Consider the following 25,603-nt stretch of genomic DNA (forward strand, 5'->3'; position numbering starts at 1 on the left):
CAGTTTCATAGACATGGTGGACCTCCTTGTGCGTGATGCTGTGCTTGAGCCTGGGACTCTCAAAATGAATGTGATGTTTGTGACTCTGGGGCTCATTGCAGAGGGATGAAGACCAACATGCATTGCAAACCTCAGCAAAGATTTAAGAGATGCTCTGCCGACTCAGTACTTACCACACATTTTTTCCATTATGAACATCTCACCCAAACTTATTCTTAGATTTTATAGCTCGTTCTTTTTTTTGTGAGATTGGATATGGGATGACCAGGTCCCTTACGTCAATTTAAAGGGGACAACTGCAGGATGTATGAAGCTTTGTTTTGAGGTGGTGGAAGTGCTCATCCACTGCTGTGCGATTCCAGCCTATCTTAGATGCTGGGATTTGTCTGATGCCCCGGCTGCTCTCTGTGCAAGTACGGCCTTGCTGAACAGATTGCAGTCTGGCCAACTTTGGCATCTCCCTCAGTTCTCATGGTCTCTATTCTAACAGTCCTGTGTGGCTGCTGAGGGAAAAAACTACTTAAACAGCTCTTTTGATTAGGCATTAGAGAATTATGCTACTAGTCAGAATCTGTTTGCTTACTCATCCTAAGATTGTTCATTCTATCAATTAAAATGACAGCTCTTTCTATTAGTCTTATGTTGCGTAAAACTGATGTTCTGAAATTGAGTTAATCTTGTAATTATTAATGTTAATTATTAAATGAGAGTGCCTCAAAGCTCCCATTCCTCATAGCTTTTTAAAGGGTCTTTGGTGACATCAGTTCAGTTCAGTTCCTCAGTCGTGTCCTACCCCATGGATCCCAAGCATACCAGGCTTCCCTGTTCTTCACTAACTCCTGGAGCTGGCTCAAACTCATGTCTATTTGAGTCAATGATCAAACCATCCCATCCTCTGTCATCCCCTTCCCGTCCTGCCTTCAGTCTTTCATGGCATCAGGGTCTTTTCCAATGAGTCAGTTCCTTGAATCAGGTAGCCAAAGTACTGGAGCTTTAGCTTCAGCATCAGTCCTTCCAATGAATAGTCAGGACTGATCTCCTTTAGGAGGGACTGGCTGGATCTCCTTGCAGTCCAAGGGACTCTCAAGGGTCTTCTCCAGCACCGCAGTTCAGGCACTTTTATAAAGAAGAGGCTGGCCTCTAGTTACTTCCCTCTTTCCTTACAGCAGTGATGTAGGCACCCACCACCAGCGTTCTCAGAGTGCTGAAGTCAGCATCTGAAAGATGATACTATTTGGGCAAATTTTACCAATATTTATCTACTGCTTAACTTCAGTTTCTATTAAGAGTGAATTTGGAAAGTGTATTTTAGACTAGAGCTTTATAACTGGCGAAGAAAATATATTTACTTCATCTACATGGATTTTTATGTTTTGATTTTCTTGAGTTTCCTCTCAGCATTGCTGGGACCGAATTGATTAGCATCCTATGCTGCAATCTTGAAGGTTGTGCTTTGAGCTCCTACAAGGGCCAGCATACTGCTTTATCTTCTGCTGTGCTCAGTCGGGTCTGACTCGTTGCGACACCAAGGACTGTAGCCACCAGGCTCCTCTGTCCATGGGATTTTCCAGGCAAGAATGCTGGAGTGGGGTGCCATTTCCTACTCCAGGGGATCTTCCCAACCCAGGGATCACACCTGCGTCTGTGGCATCTCCTGCACTGGCAGGCAGATTCTTTATTGCTGGGCCAGGCTTTTTTCTTCTGTGACCTGCTCTGCATCCTGGGAGGGTGACCTATGTGGATTGTGTCTGTAGGCTCCCTTGCTTCCTGACTCCTGGCTGGCTTCATACCACCATGAGATGGGGAAGGAGCAGGGGGAGATTGTAGTATTTATTCTCCTAGTTTCCTCCCTGCAAGGTCATCATTGTAGCCTATCTGTTTTACTTTGAGTAAAGGTTATATCTGCAGCTCACTCTCTTTGGGTTTGGGTAAACCTTGCAATTTGCAAAGGTTACTAATACTGGGGGTCCTGCACTGTCCCTGAAGTCTTCCCCCATGGTGTGCTGGGGCAGGTGCAGCTGGCTGGTTTCAATACTATCTCTCAAAATGTGGCTATGCTCATCTTTTCCGTATTCCTAGTTCAGGGAACTTGGTAGCTTGAACTCTGCCATGTGGGAATATTTACCCCTCAGAAATTGTCAAATGATATAAATCAGAGCTTTTTCTTCTCGAGAGAGCTGGTTTACCACCTGACCCATGCTTTTCTTAATAGTTCCTTGATTAAACCCTCTTCTAATTACACGCTTAAATGTGTCATTATTTACCTGCTGGGACTCTGACCATAGAACCTGTTACTCATTCCCTGGACAAGTACCTTCTCAGTAGCCTGTTGTCCAGACCAGTATCAGTCATGGGCATGAACTTGATGAGAAGATATGAATTCAGGTTCTTCTCTTCAACAGAACGAAAAATATCTGTGTTCTCCCTGGTGAAGGTAGCACGCACCTGTCCTTGCTTTTCAGCTCAACAACTTGGTCACCTATAGGCTTGATGAGATATTTCCATGTTCTTTTTCCATCTTTTTTCACTTTTCAAATTCTCAGAATTCAAAAAACATTAGAAGCAAGCAAATACTTGTTAAAAGCATTCATTATAATCACTGGTTATAATCATGACTTGGGCAAATTAAAAAACCTTTCTCATATGTGTGTCTGGCACTGTGCCAAAGATTTCACATGTATCATCTCCTCTGATCTCACTAAGACTATTCTGTGAGCACTCTCACTATTCTGTTTTACTACTGCAGAAACTGAGGTTTAAAAAAGATTAAGTAAAATTGCCTTCATTAATTTCTAGTGGTAGAACCTCTAGGAACTTGATAGGAATGCAAATTCTTGGGGCAAATCTTATTTCTGATGGCTCAGTGGTGAAGAATCTGCCTGCCAATGCAAGACACGTGGGTTTGATTCCTGGGTTGGGAAGATCCGCTGGAGAAGGAAATGGCAACCCACTCCAGTGTTCTTGTCGGGAGAATCCCATGGACGTTGGAGCCTAGTGGGCTCAGTCCATTCAGTCACAAAGGAGTTGGACACGACTTAGCAATTATAACAACAGCCTTATAGGTAGTGAATCAAAAACTCAGGGGATGGGGCCTCGTTATCTGTGTTTCACTGAGTTCTCCAGGCACTTCTGATGGATGTTGCAGTTGGCAGACGACTGCTTCTGAGCCAGCCCCGTGTGTTTCTTTACTTGAGAGGTAGAGGCATGGCTTCCAGGGAGTATGGATGGAGGGTATGTGTCGGAGGCTGAGTGGACTTTTCTCTATTGGCTTTCTATTGATTTCCCAGTTTTTGCTCAAATCCCATTCCTGCCTTAGATAGTAGCTAACAGTTCAGTGTCCTGCGTCTCATTAGCCCCTTCCTTGTCCACATCGCTTTGGAATTTTAAAATCATGGCTTCCTCTGCTGCATCTCATCCTCCACTTATCCTTCATCTTCCAGAAACTTAGCTCTTGCCTACTGGTGACCCTTCCCTTTGATGCTGTGGGAATATCCCTTTGAATTTTCCAGCCATCATTCAAGGATGAGGAAGTAAATACATGTTCTTGACCTGCCACTTTGAAGTGATAGCTGATAGTTTTTAAAGATGGAGGAGGTTCTAAATTCGAGTCATTCTTCTGTCAGCGAAATTCCCCTTGATACTTTTCCGACCTGGCTGGGCCATTCGGGGGCTGTGCTCCTGCCTGACTTCATTCACTGGGCCGCTTTTCTCTGTTACGCTTGTCAAATGATGAAGCTAAAGCAAGTTAGTAACGACTCTGATGTCCTTTATCTAAGGGAAAACAACCCATGGACTGTGGGAGTGCAGGGCTCACCTATGGTGGAAGAATATGCTTTCCAAGGGATTTGGGGTTAGGAGCGAGGCTTTTCTTTTTTTTTAAATAATTTTATTTATTGGCCATACTGGGGCTTCACCTGGAGAAGGGAATGGCAACCCACTCTGGTCTTCTTGCCTGAAAAATCCCCTGGATAGGGGAGCCTGGTGGGCTACAGTCCATGGATTCGCAGAGAGTCGGATGTGACTGAGCGACTAACACACTGGGTCTTCGTTGCTGTGCAGGCTTGTCTCTAGTTGTGGTGAGTGGGGGCTACTCTCTACTTGTGGTGTGCAGGCTTCTCATTGTGGTGGCTTCTCTAGTTGCTGAGCCCTCCAGGGCAGACGTGGGCTTCAGCAGTTGCAGTTCTCATGCTCCCGAGCACAGGCTCAATAGTTGTGGCGAACGGGTTTAGCTGCTTTGCATGTGGGATCTTCCCAGACCAGGGATGGAACCCAGGTCTCCTGCACTGGCAGGTGGATTCTTTACCACTGAGCCACCAGGGAAGCCCAGGAGAGAATTTTATGGAGCATTAGGAGAGGCATCTCAGACCCAGAGCATGTTTGGCTGGCAGGTTGGAGATTTCCTTTTAAGGCTGGCTGGTCCTATTTTCTCGGGTCAGGTGAGCCAGCTGTAGCCGAGTTGCAGAACTGTGACCAGGGCCCCAGTGAGCTGTCTCCATCACTGCAGGCTGACTTAGGTTGAGATCTGTTGACCCTGTTCCCTGGGTCCTGATACAGGAATTAACTATGCCATTCTCTCTCCCAGCTTCTCAGCGCCTGCCTCTCACTTGTCTCCAGCAGTGCCTTTTCTTGGAATGTTCTGGTTTTCTTCTCTGTATCTCCCTCTGGCCCTTGGTCTGTCTCTCCTGTACCAAGTCTGAGGGCCTCGAGCTCTCTCCTCACTCTCTCTCTAGATGTGGCTGTGGGTCAGCCAGCTCGGGGCCGCCAGCTCTTCAGTTCCGGCTCATTCTGTGTTGGCTCCCCTTGCCCCTCACCCCTGCCCCATGCCCCTCCGTCCCCACCCTCTCTCCTCTTCTTTCCGCATCTCTCTCCCTGCTCGTCGCTGTGAGTTGCTGCCTGCCACCAATCGTCTCTGTTGTCTGACTGTTGCTGCCGCCTGTCTTGGTCAGTCTCTGTCATCTCTCTCCGTCTCTCCCTGTTGCTGTCCGTCTTTGTCTGTAGCCTCTGTCTCTATTTATCCATCTCTACCCGGTCTGTCTGTGTGTGCATTTCTCCCCTCGTGTTGCCTCAGTCACTGCCTTCTATGTACCTGTCTGAGGTTCCCATTTCTCTTGCAGGACGGCCTTTCTCCACCTACTCACCAGCATACATGTGGTCAGCTCTGCCGGCCTCTCAGCTTCAGTGTCTTAGTTTGTGTTCTGGAGGGAGAATCTGTTGGTCTAGCCTGCCTGTGGGCTGTTCGGCCGGTTGTTCTCTGCTAGTCTAGTCTGCTGTGTCTGGGTCTTGGATGGGGGAGCAGGGTGTAGAGTTATGTGATATACAGATAAAGCTAAGCAGGGAAGTGGAGCAGAGCTTTCCAGTGAACAGAAGCGTCCCCTGTACTCCCATCATGCCTAGGACAGAGTGGATACTCAGATATTTGTTGTATGAAAGCTAGCTGCTCTGAGATTTCTCCCATTCACCCCAATGCTATACTCTGTCTACACTGAGCCATTTGCCATGAAAGTAGTGAAACAACACGGGAGGTAATTGTAAAGCTAACTCAAAAGATCTTTTTCTAAAATTAAAAAAAAATCTTTTTCTATGCCATTCAATATTTTTATATTGCTTACTTTGAGCCAGTTTTTTTTTTTTTTTAGTTCTGGAAATCAAATTTTTATGTTACTCAGTGATGGTCTAGTTGTTTTGTTTAAAGTGCATATATTACGTTCAGATGTGCATTAAGAAATTATTATGGCTGTAAAAATGAGAATAAAGCACCTGACTGATTAATTTATTGCACCACTTTTTAAGCAATTGATCACACAGATAAATATTTCTTAGCAGTAATTCAACATATCATTGACCTCTTCTTTATTAAGTAAAAAATATCATTGAGTAATGAAAGAGTCTGTGTTTCTGAAACTATTTCAGGTATATCCTCATTCACTTCCATCCTGCTTCTGAAAGGGATTCATGTATTTTTATTGTTTTAAAACCCTTTAATTTGATGCTGAGTGAAGATGGAAGTCAGGCTTTGGAAGCCATGTGCTTAGGCGTAACCATCCAGTCAATGAAGTGTCTGAGTTTGCTTTTGAAATTGATATCTCTTTCCCCATTGTAATTTACTGACTTAATCAAAATGTATTACTGTAGGATATTAAAACCAGAGACAAAACAAACAACTATTGAATCTCTTAGGAGTTTGGTTTGTATAGTGCAAAGATTGCACCCTTGACAATTTAGAAGAGTCATTTTCATGGAATTTTATTGCTGAGAAACTGCAATACAGCCACAAAATGACTTTTGCTGATATTAAGGCTTTAGCTGTACCATACTGACTTTGCTTCTTCGCATCCCTTCCTCTCCTTTCTCCTAAATATTACCAAATCTTTTGATCTGTCTGTTTTGTTTTAAAATTTTATCAATTTATTTATTTAGGAATCATATCCCATCCATGGGTGACTGAGGCCCTTTGCACTGAAATATTAGTGTTTCTTAATGGGAGGCAGGGCCTATCTAACTCACAATCCCATGCTGTTTTCACTGCATGAGTTTTGTCTGAAAGAATGAAAGCATTCATTGGAAAACACTTTGGTGTTATTGGGGTCCATCATCATCCTCTGCCCTCTCATACTTTGTTAGAAGGAGTGAGCCTGTAAGTGAAAGATGAGGTGATCTAAGCCACTAACTTCTTGTTGTTGTTCAGCTGCTAAATCGTGTCCAGCTCTTTGTAACTATCATGGGCCAAAGTCCCCCTAGTAATGTCACTTCAGATGTGATGGAAAGACCCAACCCTATCTGCCTCCTCTACCCACCACAGGGTAACAGTTTCCAAAAGTTAGGGGTTCTGAACATCAGGTTAAGAATTACTGTATCTCTATTGTCCTGTCTTAAATTCAAACACACTGAGAGAGACAGTACTTTAAATAACCAACAGGGAACTCTGAATTTGTTTATAAGACAACTCTTTTCCACAATAGGAGAAATAAATTGATTTAAGTAACAGAAAGCTCAGAAAAGAGAGAAAAATACAGAAAGAGGGGATGAAGTATCCCAAACTTAATCTGCTTCACAATATTGCTTAAGCCAGGCCTTAACTATATTATAAAGATTGTTGTTGACATATCATAATATACAAGTAGCAAAATCACCTACTAGCTGTAGGTAAAAGATGACTAGTGCCCAAAGAGAGTATAAAGATCAGTTGTCATTTCTAATTGAGTTGAGAACTTTTTTGGGCTACTGATATTTCAGAGACAATCTAGGGAAATTGCAGTTCATGTGAGTTAATAATAAAGGTGGTGAAAACAATGAAATGGGTAACATCAGGTTATGTCTGGTACTGTTCTAAGTGCATTCATTCATCAAACATTCTGTACTACCTTCTGGGTGTTAAGGTACTGTTCTAGATGTTGGAGTTTCAGTGGGAGAGGGAAAACAGGCTCTTGCTCTCATGAAGCTTGCATTCTACGGGGGAGGCAGATAATGAGCAAACATCTAGGTGTCCAACATATCGATGGTGTCAAGTGCTTGGAGAAAGTAAGAGAAAAGGAAACAGGTATTGTCAGGTGAAGTTGTTTTTTTTTTTTTTAATTAATTGATTGATTGGATATCTGTAGGAAAGGAACTACAGTCGGCAAATATCCTGCATGCATGCTCAGTTGTGTCCAGCTATTTGCACCCCCATGGACTGTAGCCCTCCAGGCTCCACTGTCCATGGAATTCTCCAGGCAAGAATACTATAAGTGGGTTGCCATTTCCTACTCCAGGAGATCTTCCCGACCCAGGGATCCAACCCACATGTCCTGTGCATTGGCAAGCACATTCTTTGTTACTGAGCCACTTGGGAAGCTTCCAGATAGCGTGAGTCCTACATTTGATTAGGTGTTTTTTGTTTTTATAAAAATTAATTTCTGGTATAGATTTTATTTAGGTTCAGGCAAATAAAATCGTTGTTTCCCAGTCTTTGTCTAGTGCTTCATGCCTCTTGTCCTCACCATGTATCTCAATCAGTCTTCTATTGCTCTAAAAGGAAGAAAAATGTATTAATATTTTTACTCAAACCTGCTTTCTCTAAGAGTGCTGATACCCTTAGTAATCTACAATGTTGAGAGTGTCCTGAAGGTGTGTTCTCTTCTAAGAAAAATATTCTGTTATTAGAAGCATATGGTGAAATATTTACTGTAGCTCTCTAAATAATCAGTGTTGGCAGGGAACAATAAATTTGTGTGAGCGGCTCGCTGAATGCAGCTTTTATCTGTGTAATTGCCCAAACTGAGTCACTTTTCTAAGTCATTGCTTTAGTTGGTTTCTCCTTTGTTATTTGTGGTAATTATGATGAAAAGCAATTTTCCAATAATTTTCTTTTCGAGTGTCTCTGTGTTATGCTTTATGGGCAAATGGTAGGTTTGGGATGATTTTGACACACCTGACGACTGCAGTGTGGCTTGGCTCATCACCCATCCCCTGAAGAACCCTTACATGCTTGCGGGAGGAGAGCTCTCCAATGTTGAGAGGACGTTTCATTCCACCAACGGGAGGAAGACTGCGTGTGGGCTGAGAAAGGTTGAATTCAGGAAGCCTTACGTTTAATTGCGTTCAGTCTTCCAGCTAAAGACCCTCAGGAAGTAAAGAGGCATCTGAGGGAGGCTGGAGAACCGGGTTGATTTGCATCAAAGACCTGGAGACACTGGGAAATTTCAGATGAGAGCCAATGAATAAATCATGGCAAGGGCAGCCAGGCTGAACCTCCACGTTTTACTGAACAATGTGGGAGGGACTCAGTTCAGAAAATAGGAATTTGGAGGTAGGCTTAGGGGTTCAGCTGGGCCGCTGGCTAACGGGGAGTTACACATTCTTCCTGAAAAACCTATATGTGTGTGTGTGTACACACACAGACACACACAAGATATATATGTATATGTCAAAGGCATTTGTCTTATCTGGATATTATTGATTCCAAAGGCACATTTAGGCATTTTCTGTATATAGAAATGGAAACACCGATATGTGATTTATTGCTGCTGTAAAATCCCCTGACAGGATGTTTTTACATTAATACTGCGCATCATGCTTGCGTGCTAAATCACTCATTCATGTCCGACTCTTTGTGACTCCGTGGACGATAGTCCACTAGGTTCCTCTGTCCATGGGATTCCTCAGGCAAGAATACTGGAGTGGGTTGCCATGCCCTCCTCCAGGGGATCTTCCTGACCTAGACATCAAACCCGTGTCTCTTACATCTCCTGCACTGACACACAGGTTCTTTACCACTAGTGTCACCTGGGAAGCCCACTGCACATCATATCCTATCTTCACATCCAAACAATTCCACTGACAAAAGCCGGTACAACACAGTTCACCTAAAATGTGAGTGTCACTTTCCACTGAGTCAAGTTTAGAAGGGGTTGCTACTATTTTATAAATGACCCAGGCTCTACAGAGTCCATCATTTGAAGAAGTGATATTTCAAGGTGATGGCTGGCTGATTACTCCACGTGGGTGTGAGGCCTGCAGGTGGCCAAGGTGTCACCTGACTCATTCTTTGTTATGAATCCAGTTATGTAGAGCAGCGGTCCCCAACCTTTTAGGCACCAGGGGCTGGTTTCATAGAAGACAGTTTTTCATGGACTAGGGAGGGGGAGATGGTTTCCGAATGATTCAAGCACATTACATTTATTGTGCACTTTATTTCTATTATTATCTCAGCTCCACCGCAGATCATCAGCTATTAGATCCCAGAGGTTGGGGACCCCTGACTTAGAGCATCAGATTTGATTGCTGCCAGAAGCATGGAGACCTTGTAGCTTGCCTGCATAGAGACTCACAGAGCTGAAGTGACTGACCACACAGCTCCTCAGGGACAACACTTCCATTTGAGCCCAACTTGTTGTTGTTTCCAGTGTTAGTCTTTCAAATGGTGCTCTGGGCTCCTAGGGATTACTGGGGAAGGGTGAATTAATAAGGTGGTGCTTACCCCTCATTTTCCCGCTGGGTTTCTTTGTTGGTTGGGTTGGTTGATTGGGTTCTTTGGTCCTTTGTTGATTGGGTTCCTTTGTTGATTGCGTTCCTTGGTGCTTCTACATGTCATCTCAGGACTTCTTTCTCACTATGGGACCTCTGCTTGTAGGGTCTCCATATGACCTCTCCACTAGTGTAGCTGGACTTCTCCCATAGCAGCTCAGGGCTCCCAAGAGCATGGAAGCAGAAACTGCTGGACCGTAATGCTTATGGAAGTGGAGCAACATCCATCCTATTGCAATGTGTTGGTTAGAGCATGTCACAGACTCACCTAGATTCAAGGGGACAAAACAAAAGCATGAGCTCAAGGGCCCTGATAACTCTGAATCTGATCTTGGTTCCTATACTCTTGCAACTCTCCCTTGCCCTCACCCCTCACATAAATGAATCATACAGAATGTACGCTTAAAGGCTGGATTCTTTCTCTTAGCATGCTTTTGAGATTTGTTCATGTTGTTGCATTCAATGACAGAATACACACACACACACATACCCTCCCCCCCCCCCGACACACCCCTACACACATGAAAAGCATGAGTGCAAGGAGTCATGGTTTATCAGGGGCTACCAGTAGAATTTCAACTGTTTACAGTGATGCTTTGACTGTACCAGCTACCACAGAGTTGAGAGTCTGACGCAGGTAAAGGGCTGGTCTTTCTAAAAATCTTTTTTTTTTTTTTTTTAAGAAGAGAGAAAGTGAAAAGGTCTGGCAAGGCACTGTTGGTGTTCAGGAAGGGATTGTGTTGTCTCTTGTTTTGTAGGGAGTTTGTAAAGACTCTTACCGGTGTGATTCAGTAGCGCCAGAAGGCAGGAAAGCAAATAACCTCTCAGTGCCCTTTGGGATACTAGAAGTTTGATCCCATTCATATGTTGTGTGTGTCGCTCAGTTGTGTCTGACTCCTTGCGACCCCGTGGACTGTAGCCCATCAGCTCCTCTGCCCACGGGAATTCTCCAGGCAAGAATACTGGAGTGGGTTACCATGTCCTCCTCCAGGGGATCTTCCTGACCCAGGGATCGAACCCAGGTCTCCCGCATTGCAGGCAGATTCTTTACTGTCTGAGCCACCAGAGACCATTTTATCCTCATTGGAGACTGGCTGAAGGAGCCAGATGAAGGTCAAAATACAATATCAGCTTTTTTATTGTTAAACTAGATTGGAGAACATGGCCGTGCCATCTGTCTCCCTCCTCAAGCCTAGGCTTTGGTTTCTAGGCTGTGAGTTGCTGACCTTCTCCTAGGTCACGAATCTGGAGCTGATAGAGCAGGGGGCTGGCAGGGCCCATCACAGGTGGGATGTGTGTCTTATGAGGAGACAAGTAGCTCTGACGCAAGCTCTGTCTTCTCCCAACATACTGGGCTCAGGCTAGCTTGAGGGGCCAAGACACATAGTGGATGCCTCTTGCTCTTGAGATGCCTACTGATAGCTTGATGAATCTACTCAGGGAGACATAATTGAGGGAGGTGGAGAAAGGAGGCAAAAGTATTCATTACAACATTTCTTTCTGGGGGTGAGTGGACACCTCAATGAAAGCCTAGGTGTAAAAGGAGAAGTGTTGCCTTTATAAAAGCCTTTTATTAAAATAGAGCTTTATAGAGTTACTGTATTCTGCCAAACCTAGAGTCCCAGAGTACCTCCAAGGACTCTGAGGGAGTCTAAGAATTTGTAAGCTCTGGTTCTGCTGATTCTGTTAAAGATTGTTGCAGAATGGTATACAGTGAAGAACACTGGCTTTGGTGCTTGTGATTGTTAATTTTATGTGTCAACTGGGTGATGGGATGCCCAGATATATGGTTAAACATTACTGTGGATGTTTCTTTGAAGGTGTTTTCAGGTGAGTTTAGCATTTAAATCAATAGACTAGGTAAAGCAGACTGTTCTCCCTAATGTGGGTGGGCCTTATCCAATCAGTTAAAGGTTTGATAGAGCAAACGACTGACCCACCCCTGAGTAAGAGGGCATGCCTTACCGATTTTGAGCTGGGAGATTGTTTTTTTTACCCCTTGCCTTTGGGTTTGAATGGAAACACTGCTCTTCTGTGGTCTTGCACCTGGCAGCCTTCAGACTGGAACTTACACCATCAATTCTCTTGTTTCTCAGGCCTTTAGACTCGAAATGGAACCATACCATTGGCTCTTGTGGATCTCTAGCTTGCCAACTATGGACCTTGGAACTTGTCAGCATCCATAATCACATGGGCCAGTTCCTTACAATAAATCTGACTTTCTGTCTCTCTCTCTCTCCTGTTGCTATCTCCTATCGCTCCCGTTTCTCTGGGTAGCCTTGACTAATAGAGTATTAGATATGAGACAGTAGCTACTCCAACAGATGTAGGACGCAGAAAGAGTTCCTTTGATTTGCTAAGTTCTCTTTGTTGTTGTTATTGTTTAGTCTCTAAGTTGTGTCTGATTCTTCTGCAACCCCAAGGGCTGTAGCCTGCCAGGCTTCTCTGTCCATGGGATTTCCCAGGCACAAATACTGGAGTGGGTTGCCATTTCCTTCTCCTGGGGATCTTCCTGACCCAGGGGTCAAACCTGCATATCCTGCATTGGCAGGCAAATTTTTTTCTGCTGAGCCCCCAGGGAAGCCCCTAAGCTCTTTCACAAGATCTGTAAAAATGGGATAATACTCATGCCCTGCCCACCTCATGGGTGAGTATTAACACATGTGGTCTTGATGGTGATGATGCTGTCTTCATAGATAAAGAATGTCAGATAGCCTAACATTTCTCGGTTTAAAATCTCCAAATCTCTTAGATCCAGATCTGGTCAGTTCTGTGTGTGTGTGTTCTGTATGTGTGTGTGTGTGTGTGTGTGAGAGAGAGAGAGAGAGAGAGAGAGAGTGTTTGTCCATGTCATGTGGCTTGTGGGATCTTAGTTCCCCCACCAGGGACTGAACCTAGACCCTCGACAGTGAGAGCCTAGCATCCGAACAGGTGGACTGCCAAGGGAATTTCTCAGATCTGGTCAATTCTGATGCAGTCTCAGGAGATTATATATTTTTAATATTTTCTCCATGCAGTGGGTTACTTTCCCAATTAAGTTTTGCTTGGCTTCAAAATAAATGTTCATTTATTGAGTTTGGAAAATGATAAGTAATCCCAGAGTTGTTTATGGTTGGACGTGGAATGCACATCTCTGCATTGGGCTAGAAGACCTGTGTCACTTCACTAGAGCCCACTTATTTGGCATTCTTAACCAGTGGGAATACAGCCAGCCACCTAGAGGAATTAAGGAACCTTGGCTTAGCAAAGTTGTTATCATGGAGTCCTTGCACCAGAATTTATGCACCTTTGTTTTGTCAGGAGAGTCTAAGTTTCTGAGCCTGTCTATTCTTATGACAGATATACTTTTAGAGGCACAATGGCAAATTAACTCAGACATACCTAGGTTCACTTCTGTATTTTAACAGATTCTAGTTCCCTCACAGGCTCCCACCACACTGACTGGCAAGGGGAAATCCGTTCCGGGAGGACTCTGAAGTTTCCAGATAGCATCTCAAACTCTTCCAGTTTAGGTGGTCTTTTGGGGGTAACTTGAGCTTCCATGGTGGCTCAGATGGTAAAGAGTCTGCCTGCAATGCAGGAGACCTGTGTTCTATCCCTGGGTCGGGAAGATCCCCTGGAGAAGGAAATGGCAACCCACTCCAGTATTCTTGCCTGGGAAATCCCAAGGACAGAAAAGCCTGGCAGACTACAGTCCATGGGGTTGCAAAGAATTAGACATGACTGAGCAACTTCATTTTGGGGGGTAACTCAGTTGATTTGTGTTTAGATGCTTGTTCTACCCATAGGACTTAGGTTCTCTCTTTGATGGAATAGAACTTGGTGCTCTGCCCCAAAATACTCTGTGTGTGTGTGTGTATAAAACTTGATCTAATCGAGGCTCTCACTGGCTCTGTAGCTCACCGCTGATAGTTTGCTGAGCCCTCAAGTTGATCTTAGGCTTGGACAGTATGAGGAGCAGTCTTTATCTACATGGTCATCACTGACATGATGGGGACAACCATCTGCTTAGGCAGCTACACAGAAGTGGAGCAGTTGGAACCTTCTAGGTCTTTTCCAGACCCCGTGGGGACTCTGGAAGGCTGAGGGGTGCTGGCAGGACCAGCGCCTTTGAGTCACCAGTGTGGTGTTCTCTCCCATCACTGAGTCTCAAAAGGGGATCTGGGCACAACCTCTCCTCTCTCCTGTCATTGTGTGGAAAGAAGAGTGTTCTAGAAATACTTTGGCACACTAAGTATTAAAAAGTACGAAGTGATAGTTTGCAAGTGAGGGAAGAGAAAACACACTGAATAGATAGACAGGAGAACTGAAGCATTTAGAAGAAGAGCAATTAGTTCTACCCACGTCAATATTTCCTGCGGGCATCATCGTGTATCACAACGAAGAATCATAATATATGACGGCAATAATGGTAGTTAACTCATAATTAAATGTCTCATTATACTTAGTATTTTAGCAGAAAGGTACGTAAATCTAATGTGTTACAAAGATTTTTCATAGAAATGGTCTGATCTTAGTACTTAGTGGAATAAGGAGGAGATTATGTAATATAATGATTAAAAACGTGGATTTTGAAGTCAGATAGAGCAGGTTCACGGAGAAGGCAATGGCATCCCACTCCAGTACTCTTGCCTGGAAAATCCCATGGACGGAGGAGCCTGGTGGGCTGCAGTCCATGGGGTCGCAGAGAGTCGGACACGACTGAGTGACTTCACTTTCACCTTTCACTTTCATGCGTTGGAGAAGGCAATGGCAACCCACTCCAGTGTTCTTGCCTGGAGAATCCCAGGGATGGGGGGGCCTGGTGGGCTGCTGTCTATGGGGTCACACAGAGTCGGACACAACAGAAGCGACTTAGCAGCAGCAGCAGCAGAACAGATTCAAACCCCAATTCTAGCCTGCTGTAACTGAGTGGGTCCTTAGAGACTTAGTTTTTCTTGAGTAAAATGATAAAATCCACGACACTTCATTCAATAAAGTAATGTTGTTGTTAGGTACTAAGTCATGTCTGACACTTTGTGACCCCATGAACTATAGCCCGCCAGACTCCTCTGTCCATGGGATTTCCCAGGCAAGAGTACTGGAGTGGGTTGCCATTTCCTCCTCCAAGAGATCTTCCCAACCCAGGGATCAAACCAGTGTCTGTTACATCTCCTGCATTGGCAGGTGGGTTCTTAACCACTGGCGCCACCTAGGAAGCTGTTATTTGTGTGGGCAATCCCTCAATTTACACATTCAGAGATTGTACTCTGGAAGGTAATTTATAGGTTATTTACTGTATCTTATGGGCTTTCCAGGTGGTACTAGTGGTAAAGCACCCGCCTGCCAATGCAGGAGATGTAAGAGAGGCAGGTTCGATCCCTGGGTTGGGAAGATCCCCTGGAGGAGGAAATACTGACCCACTCCAGTATTCCTGCCTAAGGAATCCCATGGACAGAGGAGGCTGGTGGGCTACAGTCTGTAGGGTCACAAAGAGTCAGACACGACGGAAGTGACTTAGCATGCAGGCACACATTTGTATGTTATAAATTGAATATGTTCTTTTTAGCCAACCATAGCAGGGTACACATGTGTGCTGTGGATGTGGTGGGGAAGGGGAAAGAATTTCTAAATGCTTGGTTTCTCTGGTATTAGAAGCAAATGGCTTTGTGACTGGAACTAAAATTCTTTCATTCATTTCAAGTCCGTGAATAAGAGGGAGTTCTCTTTCTCCCAAGGCATATTGTTTTATTTATTTATTTGCTTGTTTATTTAATTGAATAGTTAATTTGCAATATTGTGTTAGTTTCTGGTGTACTCAAAGATATTCAGTTATACATATATTTATAATTTTTCATGTTCTTTTCCATTATAGTTTATTGCAAGATATTAAATGTAGTTCCTCGTGCTATACAGTAGGACCCTGTTATTCATCTATTTTGTACATAGTGGTTTATATGTGCTAACGCCAAACTCCTAATTTACCCCTTCCTCCTACGTTTTCCCTTTGGTTCCCGTAAGTTTGTTTTCTATGTCTATGAGTCTGTTTCTGTCTCATAAGTAAGTTCATTTGTATCATATTTGAGATTCTACATATACCCTTTGATGTTTGTCTTTCTCTGGCTCATTTCACTTAGTGTGATCATCTCTACGTTCACCCATGTTGCTGCAAATGGCATTGCTCCATCCCTTTTTATGGCTAATACTCCACTGTGTGCAGGTGTCTGTGTATGTGTATACCACATCTTCTTTATCCATTCATCTGTCAATGGACAGATGTTTCCTTTCTAAAATCAAAGAAGATGCTGCTGCTGCTGCTAAGTCGCTTCAGTCATGTCCGACTCTGTGCGACCCCATAGATGGCAGCCCACCAGGCTCCCCCGTCCCTGGGATTCTCCAGGCAAGAACACTGGAGTGGGTTAAAGAAGATGCTAGTGTACATGATTTTTCCCAGATAAGGCTGTAATATGCACCCCAGGAACACTTGGAGTGCTTGAGAATAATGAATACGTTTAAAAGATGACCAGACTACTTTTATGAGAAATTACAGTGATATCTGGAGCTTGAACTATATTTCATTCTCATTTTTTTTTAGTAATTGAAAAATTTAATCAATGTTAACCTCTTCTGATTAAATTCATTAAAAATTAAGAATATACTTATTTTTATCAAAGTAGTATACGTTCATGAGTAAAAATACCAAGCTGAAGAGCCTATGAGGAAAACAGTTGTCCTATGCCTGTCTTTTCACCCATCCTGCTCACTGGAGGCCACACTTTCTAATTACAGCTGTTACTTCTTATAGTTTCTGCTGTGTCTCTAAGACAACATGCGTTGTAGCTATTTTCAGGTTAATCAACTTTAGATATCTGTTGAGTTCTGTTAATTTATTTGAGCTTTCAGCTCACGTTATCTATTTCCTATCCATCCTCCTAATATAATTATATTACTCCCTTATTGGTTATCTTTGCAGCTTTCAGTGAAATATTTATACATTAAAAAAAATTAAATCAGCTCTAGAGACCATCTGATGATTGTTCTCCTCTTTCTCAGCTTATCGTTTGTATTTTTACAGAACTGATGAGGTTAGAGTTGATGAGGTTATTGAGTCACTTACAGTCAAATATTCCATGCATACTTTGACTATGTTGGTTTGAAAAATTGGAACTTAAGATGTTTGCATGATGACGGCGATGTGATATAGTATGATTTGGCTTCCCTTCTTGCACAGCTTTTGTTTTCTTTGTTTCTAATTGCCTTTCCTGCCCCCCCATTATATACCTTTACTAAACTTTTTATGTTATTCCAAATTTTCAAGAATATCATTAGATCCTGACTCCCTTTATCTCTAGATAAGTCTGTTCTGGAACTTCTTTTCTCGGAACCATTCTGTATTGAATACTTCATAGCAGCCCCCTTCCCTGCTTTCTGTATTTGGAGCCACTTTCCCCCTAGTTCCCATGTGGTCTTCTTTCTTGCTTTACAACCTCTTTTTGCTGATACACATCAAGTTAACTTCCTGAGAAAGGATATATGGAACATCAATTTCCAGCCCCAAGCATCCTGTATCCTGCATTGAACGTGGACTGGTGATTCGTTTCATATATGATATTATACATGTTTCAATGCCATTCTCCCAAATCATCCCACCCTCTCCCTCTCCCACAGAGTCCAAAAGACTGTTCTATACATCTGTGTCTCTTTTCCTGTCTCGCATACAGGGTTATCATTACCATCTTTCTAAATTCTAACCGAGGAAACCAGAATTGAAAGAGACACATGTACCCCAGTGTTCATCGCAGCACTGTTTATAACAGCCAGGACATGGAAGCAACCTAGATGTCCATCAGCAGATGAATGGATAAGAAAGCTGTGGTACATGTACACCATGGAGTATTACTCAGCCATTGAAAAGAATACATTTGAATCAGTTCTAATGAGGTGGATGAAACTGGAGCCTATTATACAGAGTGAAGTAAGCCAGAAAGAAAAACACCAATACAGTATACTAACACATATATATGGAATTTAGAAAGATAGGTTAATTTTTAAAAATGTCTTCTATCCTATTCTGTGCTGTTCTTTCTGCTGTTCTTATTAGGATGCATGCTGTTCTTCTTGATTGGTCTGTTGTCTTGTTTTTTTCTTATGTTTTCTATGTCTCTCTCTGTTGAATTTTAAATTGTTACTCAGTTTTAATTTACAGGAGCTCTTATTTACTTGTTCATTTGTTCTCTAATGAATCTTCCTCACGTGTCCCCCACATCTTATTTTTGTTTTATGGATATATTATCTCTTGAGCCTTTCTGAGTCTACTAATTATGTGTTTTTTTTTTTTTAATTCTTCTCTGTTTCCTAGTCTTTTTCCCTCTGCTTTCACTTTATTTTTTTGGTATGTGTGTTTACCTTTTAAATAATTTGCTTTTAGGGTGGCCTAAGATAGGAAAGAAATATAAACATATGTAGTTAAACTATTATTTATTCCTCCCTCTCAGCACATAGTCTTACTGGGACTGGGACCCATGAAAATTTCACTCAGTTTTAACCTCCTACCCAAGTCTTCTGAGATTATTACAGTTTAGGCATTAACAAGAGAGAGAGTTAAAGCCACTCGACTTCACAAACACTCAGGGGTAATTCAGTCAATTTTGTACTTATTTTAAGGCTTAGTGGCTCAGGTCAAGAAGTGTGAGGGTTTTTTTCAGGGAGAGAAGACCAACGTATAGGGATTACCTGTCTTCAGAATAAAGTCAGAAGTCCTTGACACTCAAGACTGTTCCCAGTCTGGTCTCCAGGCTCCTCTCCTGTTCGTCTTCCTGGCTGCCCTGTCTGTCTACATTAGTTTGCTTTGTGTCCCATGCCTCCAGACCTTTGCTCATGCTGGGTCCCCTGCCTGGAATGTTCCCTTCCTCCCACATCTTCTTGAGTTCACCGAAGGCAGGCTTCATATTTTCATTTCTATATCTCCTTGTTTTTTGTATCATCTGTGGTAGTTATATCTTAGGCATTGAAAATGTTTAACCAAATTTTACTCATCCTTCCAGACTAGAGCAGGTTTATTCATGACCACTCTGAGACACAATCCTTTACCTCCCTTGAACAGGTTAATCCTTTTATCCCCTGTTTCTTTAGTTAGTTGTATGCATGCCTATTTATCCTGGTAAGTTCCTGGAGAACATGTACCATGTCTTGTCAAGCTGGATATCCCAGGGTTTCGCATTGTGTGTTGTACCTAGTGGGAATCAGAAGTATTTATGTATGTCTGGGAGGGATAGAAGAAAAGACCAGCCATAGATTTTTATTAAAGGTGTATTTATAAGGCTAGTGGGTTTGTAGATACACTTTATGAAGGTGCTATTTTCTGTTCGTTTTCAATATACCAAAGCATTCTCAAGAGTAGATTACTGTGTACCTCATATGAATGTGTGTATCACAACAGATATGTACATAGACACGTATCTTCAGCAAAGAGAAAGAAGCGGAACAAATAACAAGTAGTAGACACTCTCTAAATTCAGTCAGGGGTTAGAACTTTGAAGCTTTGGATCTTCATAAAATGAATCCCTCCCTGAGTGGAAATGCTTGCTCAGGCTGACAGTAAGCATCGCTTCCATTGCTAATAACTAAGTAAATAAGCTCTTCTTTCATTTTAATTCTGCTGCTTCTGACCATCGGACCAATACTGTTTTATCTGATGCTGAATCTCGGACCCTCTGAGGCTCAGGTTGGCTGCAAGTGCCATAGCCCATGGGGTTAGCAGTGTGCCCACCTCGGCACACCCAGGGGTTCTCAGGGAGAAGTCTTACTTCCAATACAGAGATGATCTCTGATTACTTGGAGCAAATGGAAATTTCGAGTAAGAAATGAAGGAGCCGTGGCACCTGCCCTAGATTGAGGAGTCAGGCTTAGGAGCCCAGGTGGCCCTTGAAAGCATCTGTAGGCAGGGTAAGGGACGCAGCCCTGCTCTCACAGCGGGACAGGGTGGATGGATGTTCACCAGGTGACCATCTGCCATTCCTGCTTGTGTCCACTGGCAGAGGCTCGGGTGTGTGGGGCCCAGCTAGCTGAGGTAAGGTCTCTCTTGGGGAAGGAAGTCATGCTAACGACCCTTTAGCTTTCAGCTCTCCTGGTGGTGGAGACCACCCAGCAGAGACATCACCTTTCACCAGGAGGGGCTCCAGCAGATAGTGAGGGCACAGTGGACCACCACCACCTTTTGGACCACCAGAAAGGAACAGGTATCCAGGTACACTGTCTGTGTGGCTGGAGCACTGCAGAGAGGCTTCTCAAAGCTGCTGGCAGCTAAACTGCCCACTTGAATCTAAAAGTTCTCAAATGTTTGCAGGTGTTAATAAACAAACCAAATGTCACGAAAAAAGAGTTGCTTACTATATTTAGCTATTCCTCCTGTGTCTCCTTCCTCTGTTCCTTCTCACATAGATAGGAAAGGATGATTACCCATACTGTGAATAATCTGTGAGTGACATACTAGAGCCAAATTAACCTCCCAATTAAATGAAGACATTGCATGTCACCACCACTCCACTCCACAGAGAGTACGTGTATAAACAACCCTCCTCTGGTTTCCAACAAAGGAAGGGTCTGTATGGGTGTTCTTTGCTTCCTTTTGGGTAGGGGGAGGTGGGGAAGGGGTGATTATTCTGTGGAAAGGAAAGCGTCAAGCCAAAATAATGATTATATTTAAGTTCTGGATGTTATTTGCTTAAGGTCTTGAAAAGAGAAAAGGAATACGTGATTTCCTGAGCACAAAAGGTGTTGAAGACTTTTGATCTTTAAAAATGTGGAAAGTGGTGAGAACATGCCCGACAACCAAACATATCTGGCTTACTTAATCCCTGCATCTTGAGTGAATGGTGGTCTAGTGCTCCGTGAAAGAGGTCTGAACTGTGCCTTCTGTGGCTCCAGGGTTTCGAATCAGTAAGGTTTGTCATTGCCTGGCATCTTGATCAGGTTCCACAGAGCCCCAGGATTAGGGATCTAGTCACTTCCTCACCAAGAAGAAGGGTCTCTGATATGTGTGTTCCATGAGGCATTCTGCTGCTGTCCCCTTTGCCTCTCTAAGGAGGCCTTCTCCTCCATGGACTGGCAATTGCTAATCAGGGTGAGTAAGGCCAATTTGTCACTTCTGCCCAAAAGATTGACAAGCTAAGATGCTGTATGGAACTCAGAAGAAATTACTTTCAGTTTCTCGCTAGCTCCACGTTAGCATACTCTCACTGAGATGAAAAATTAGAACTTGAATATGTCTTATGGAAATCAGTGGATTTCTGCAGGAAATGGTTGGTTAAGCATGCTTCCTTTGGAGTACATTACTTTGCTGACAAGGGTCTGTCTAGGCAAATCTGTGGTTTTTCCAGTAGTCATGTATGGATGTGAGTGTTGGACTGGAAAGAAAGCTAAGCACCAAAGAATTGATGCTTTTGAACTGTGGCGTTGGAGAAGACTGCTGAGAGTCCCTTGGACTGAAAGGAGATCAAACCAGTCCATCCTAAAGGAGATCAGTCCTGAATAGTCATTGGAAGGGCTGATGCTGAAGCTGAAAGTCCAATACTTTGGCCACCTGATGCAAAGAAGTAACTCGTTGGAAAAGACCGTGATGCTGGGAAAGATTGAAGGCAGGAGGAGAAGGGGATGACAGAGGATGAGAGAGTTGGTTGACATCACCGACTCAATGGACATGAGTTTGAGCAAGCTCTGGGAATTGGTGATGGACAGGGAAGACTGGCATGCTGCAGTTCATGGGGTCACAAAGAATTGAACACGACTGAGCAACTGAACTGAACTAAACTGAACCTCAGCATTTGCTTTCCAAATATTCAGTCTTAGAGCTCTGTTCTTCTGTGTTTCTCAGAGGGCCAGTTTCCTATTCAAGAGACTATTTTGGGGGGAAACAAAAAATACCTGGATTGGTTATTATTTATGTCCTCATTGAGTCTCAATAATGTCTTGCCTCATGTGCCCTCTTCTTCTCCTTTTTATATTTTCAACAGATACTAACTTTGTGTTGGGGAATGCCCAGATAGTGGACTGGCCTATCGTGTACAGCAATGATGGATTTTGCAAGCTGTCTGGCTATCACAGGGCGGAAGTGATGCAAAAAAGCAGTACCTGCAGGTATTTATGTTTGGGCTTTTTCTGTTGAACACTGTTTCATGGTATCTTTTTGGAAAAAGAAAATAGCATACTCAACTTGAGAATTTCCTTTCAAGCAGTTTCATTCAGGAATGTACTTCCGAGGTGGCACAAGTGGTAAAGAATCTGCCTGCCCTTGCAGGAGACACAGGAGATGCAGGTTTGATCCCTGGGTCAGGAAGATCCTCTGGAGGAGGAGATGGCAATCCACTCCAGTATTCTTCCCTAAAAAATCCAATGGACAGAGGAACCTGGAGGGCTACAATCCAAAGGGTTGCAAAGAGTCAAACACGACTGAGTGACTAAGCACGTTCAGGAATACTTATCACACTGTCATCTCTAGTTCACACACTGTACTGGGAAAATGAAAGAAGGCCTATAACATGGTCTCTACAACTAATGAATTTACAGTCAGTGAGATGAGGGAAAACCTAGAAAAGCTCAGGAAAGTCATTTTATCAGTAAAATGTCAACTCAAAATTTTAAGGTTTTAGATGGAGAAGGCAATGGCACCCCACTCCAGTACTCTTGCTTGGAAAGTCCCATGGACAGAGGAGCCTGGTAGGCTGCAGTCCATGGGGTCGCGAAGAGTCAGAAACGACTGAGCGACTTCACTTTCACTTTTCATTTTCACGCATTGGAGAAGGCAATGGCAACCCACTCCAGTGTTCTTGCCTGGAGAATCCCAGGGACGGGGGAGCCTGGTGGGCTGCCGTCTATGGGGTTGCACAGAGTTGGACACGACTGAAGTGACTTAGCAGCTTAGCAGATGGAAATTATGTGAAAATTAGAAGATTAAACAAAGTTAAATGAAGATGAAATAAAAATTTAGGTCATTAAATTAATTTTTAAAATATATGGTCATTAAAAAATTTTTTTTATTCTTTGGCCACATCAAGTGGCATATGGGATCCTAGTTCCCTGATCAGGGATTGACCCTGTACCCCCTGCATTTTAAGTGTGGAGCTTTCACCACTGGACCACCACAGAAGTCCCTGTCCAGCCATTTTTGAAGAATAAATACCGTTTTGGAGACATGGGCCATGCTCATAGGGCTTTTCATCAGAAAAAGGGAAGAGGACATGTTTTGCTGTCTTGGTGTTGCCACATCTGTCTTTGACCACTGATTCAAAGATGCAAGTGAAGGGTGCTATGCAGCGTGGGCATTTGACAGGGTTACTAGCCAAGTAGTGCCCTTGGGCTGTGTCACTAGAAAAGTGCTTTCAGAGCATCTTCAAGGTGCTGAGTGGAGCCTGTGGGCCAGACCCTGTGCTGTCTCAGCAAGGTCTTGGCTCCATCGCCTTTTGCTCTTCTCACTCTTTGCCTTCCTCAAGGTCGTCTGTCTTCAGTGGTGTTTGCATGCAGTGGAATCATCTTCCTAAACCTGTGTGCTGTGCTTAGCTGCTTCAGTCATCTCTGACTCTTTGCCACCCCATGGACCACAGCTCACTAGGTTCCTCTGTCCATGGGATTCTTCAGACAGTACTAGAGTGGGTTGCCATGCCCTCCTTCAGGGGATCTTCCTGACCCAGGGATCGAACCTGCATCTCCTGCATTGGCAGGTGGATTCTTTACTGCTGAGCCACCCAGGAAGCTCTTCCTAAACCTGCTAGAGCCAAAAATGAACTCATCTCCAAAGGGTGGAAAAACCTGTTCAACCCAGGCATAGTCTTTGGTTTTCAGAAGTTGCCTATTCTTTGTATTAAACCAACCAAGTAACTCATTTGGTGAAAAGGATTAAATGTTTTGAAAATGTCATCATTTTCTTAAATCTTAGGTTTTGGGGACTGGGAAATGGAAGGTTTAAGCTTCCCTCAAAGTTTTAGAAATTATGACGCAGGTATTACAGTAGAATTCTCTTACATTCTTGGTGTGCTCTTATCCTCTGAGGTGTCTGTGTGTCTGCGTCTACGTGTTCATCTGTATGTGTACAAACACGATCTGAACACATTGGGAGAGTGAGCTTTGCTTTCTAGTGTGGCTTGAGCAATCTTTCCTTACCTGTCTTGCTTCTTATTGACTATCATCAAACACTTTAAGAAAATCAGATAAGAGTACAGGATAATTTTTATGCAGATAAAAGAACTTAGTAAGTTTCTAACTAAGAAATTTACTTATTTCTCTGAAGGTGTCCCTTTTCTAGCAGGAAAGGTAGCATGCCCTGTGTTAGCTGCATCCCTAATAGCTCAGGGGCCTTTGGCTGATTTCCTGCATCGCAGTCATCTGAAATCTAATGTCCAGAGAAAGGAAACTTGTTTCTACCACTGAACTTCAGCCTGAAAAAGCACACAGAATAGGGAAAGCTGGATGTAATGATGGCACTTCATTTGTGTGAAGACTCCGTTTAGCAGGGGTTGATTTTACCTTGTGAAGGAAATTGCCAGCCTGTATACCATCACATCACTTAAATGGAGGTCACTTATCTAGCAAATCCATTCAGAAAGGGAAAGTGGGAGGAAGCTAGAAAGGCCTTTGAGCAACTGGCTAAGTGAAATGGTAATAGAGCATAAGTTTTTACTTCGGAAGAGAAAGAAATCCTCTTGTTCTCAGGCACGGCTAATTTAGTTTTGATCTATCCTTCTTTTTAAAGGTAATTCACCAAGTGTGGTTGTCTCTTCCTGATTTATAGTTGAAGAACGCAGCGCATTACAGGAGATGGGCACACAGGGAACCACAGATGATTGACTTAGTGGTTTGGGAACTGTGCTTCCTAACTTCTGAGGTTCTTGTTAGCTCTGAAATTCTTTGATTCTATGATTCAAGTCATCAACAAAAAGCTAGGTCGCACAGCTAGGTGTGCACAATTTTAGGAGATGGGTTGCGTATTGCTGGGGAACCCATGCCGCGGCTTCTACATCACCTAAGCCTTGCGGGCTGAGTGTGGCCATTCTTCCTTGTTGGTGTCACCTGAAGGCCTGGAGGGGGGACATGCTCGCAGGGTCCACTGGCAGCCTTGTCAGAGGACTGGCATTTGCAGCCCCATTGAGGGATGGATTTTCTTCTCTTGCATTCTGTTAGTGTCCTGTGCCGTGGTTCACTCTACCAAGTTGTTGGTTGGGGGGGAGCATAACCCATTCCTAGAGGAATAAACCTTGGTCTTCAGACCATATTCGGTGTGAGGCCCAAGAAAGTGGATGGTCCTGGCAGTTACTGCCTCGCAGAGAGTTAGTATTACTAGACAGGAGCTTCTACTACTGAGTTTTTTCCTAATTGTTTTTTCATGCTGCTTATTAATTCTGTTAGTTTACTTTTCTCCAAATGTGAAGAATGAAAAGTGAAAGTCTTAGTTGCTCAGTCATGTCCAATTCTTTGTGACCCCATGGACTGTAGCCTGCAGACGCCTCTGTCCATGGAATTCTCCAGGCAAGAGTACTTGGAGTGGGTTGTTGTTCCCTTTTCCAGGGGGTTTTCCTGACCCAGGGATCGAACCTGGGTCTCCTGCATTGCAGGGAGATTCTTTACCATCTGA

At 43.5% G+C, this 25,603-nt stretch overlaps 1 protein-coding gene across 2 annotated transcripts in view; it reads left to right on the top strand.

Annotated features, from left to right (window-relative positions):
* Window positions 1-25,603, top strand: part of KCNH1 (potassium voltage-gated channel subfamily H member 1) — a 420,328-nt gene that overhangs the window by 7,792 nt on the left and 386,933 nt on the right. For both annotated transcript variants that reach the window (XM_068986173.1, XM_068986174.1), the window contains exon 2: window positions 21,993-22,116. In XM_068986173.1, coding sequence (XP_068842274.1) covers window positions 21,993-22,116 — 124 coding nt within the window. The remainder of the gene's footprint in view (window positions 1-21,992; window positions 22,117-25,603) is intronic.

This window comes from Capricornis sumatraensis, chromosome 14 (assembly GCF_032405125.1).
Source record: "Capricornis sumatraensis isolate serow.1 chromosome 14, serow.2, whole genome shotgun sequence".
Taxonomy (NCBI): domain Eukaryota; kingdom Metazoa; phylum Chordata; class Mammalia; order Artiodactyla; family Bovidae; genus Capricornis; species Capricornis sumatraensis.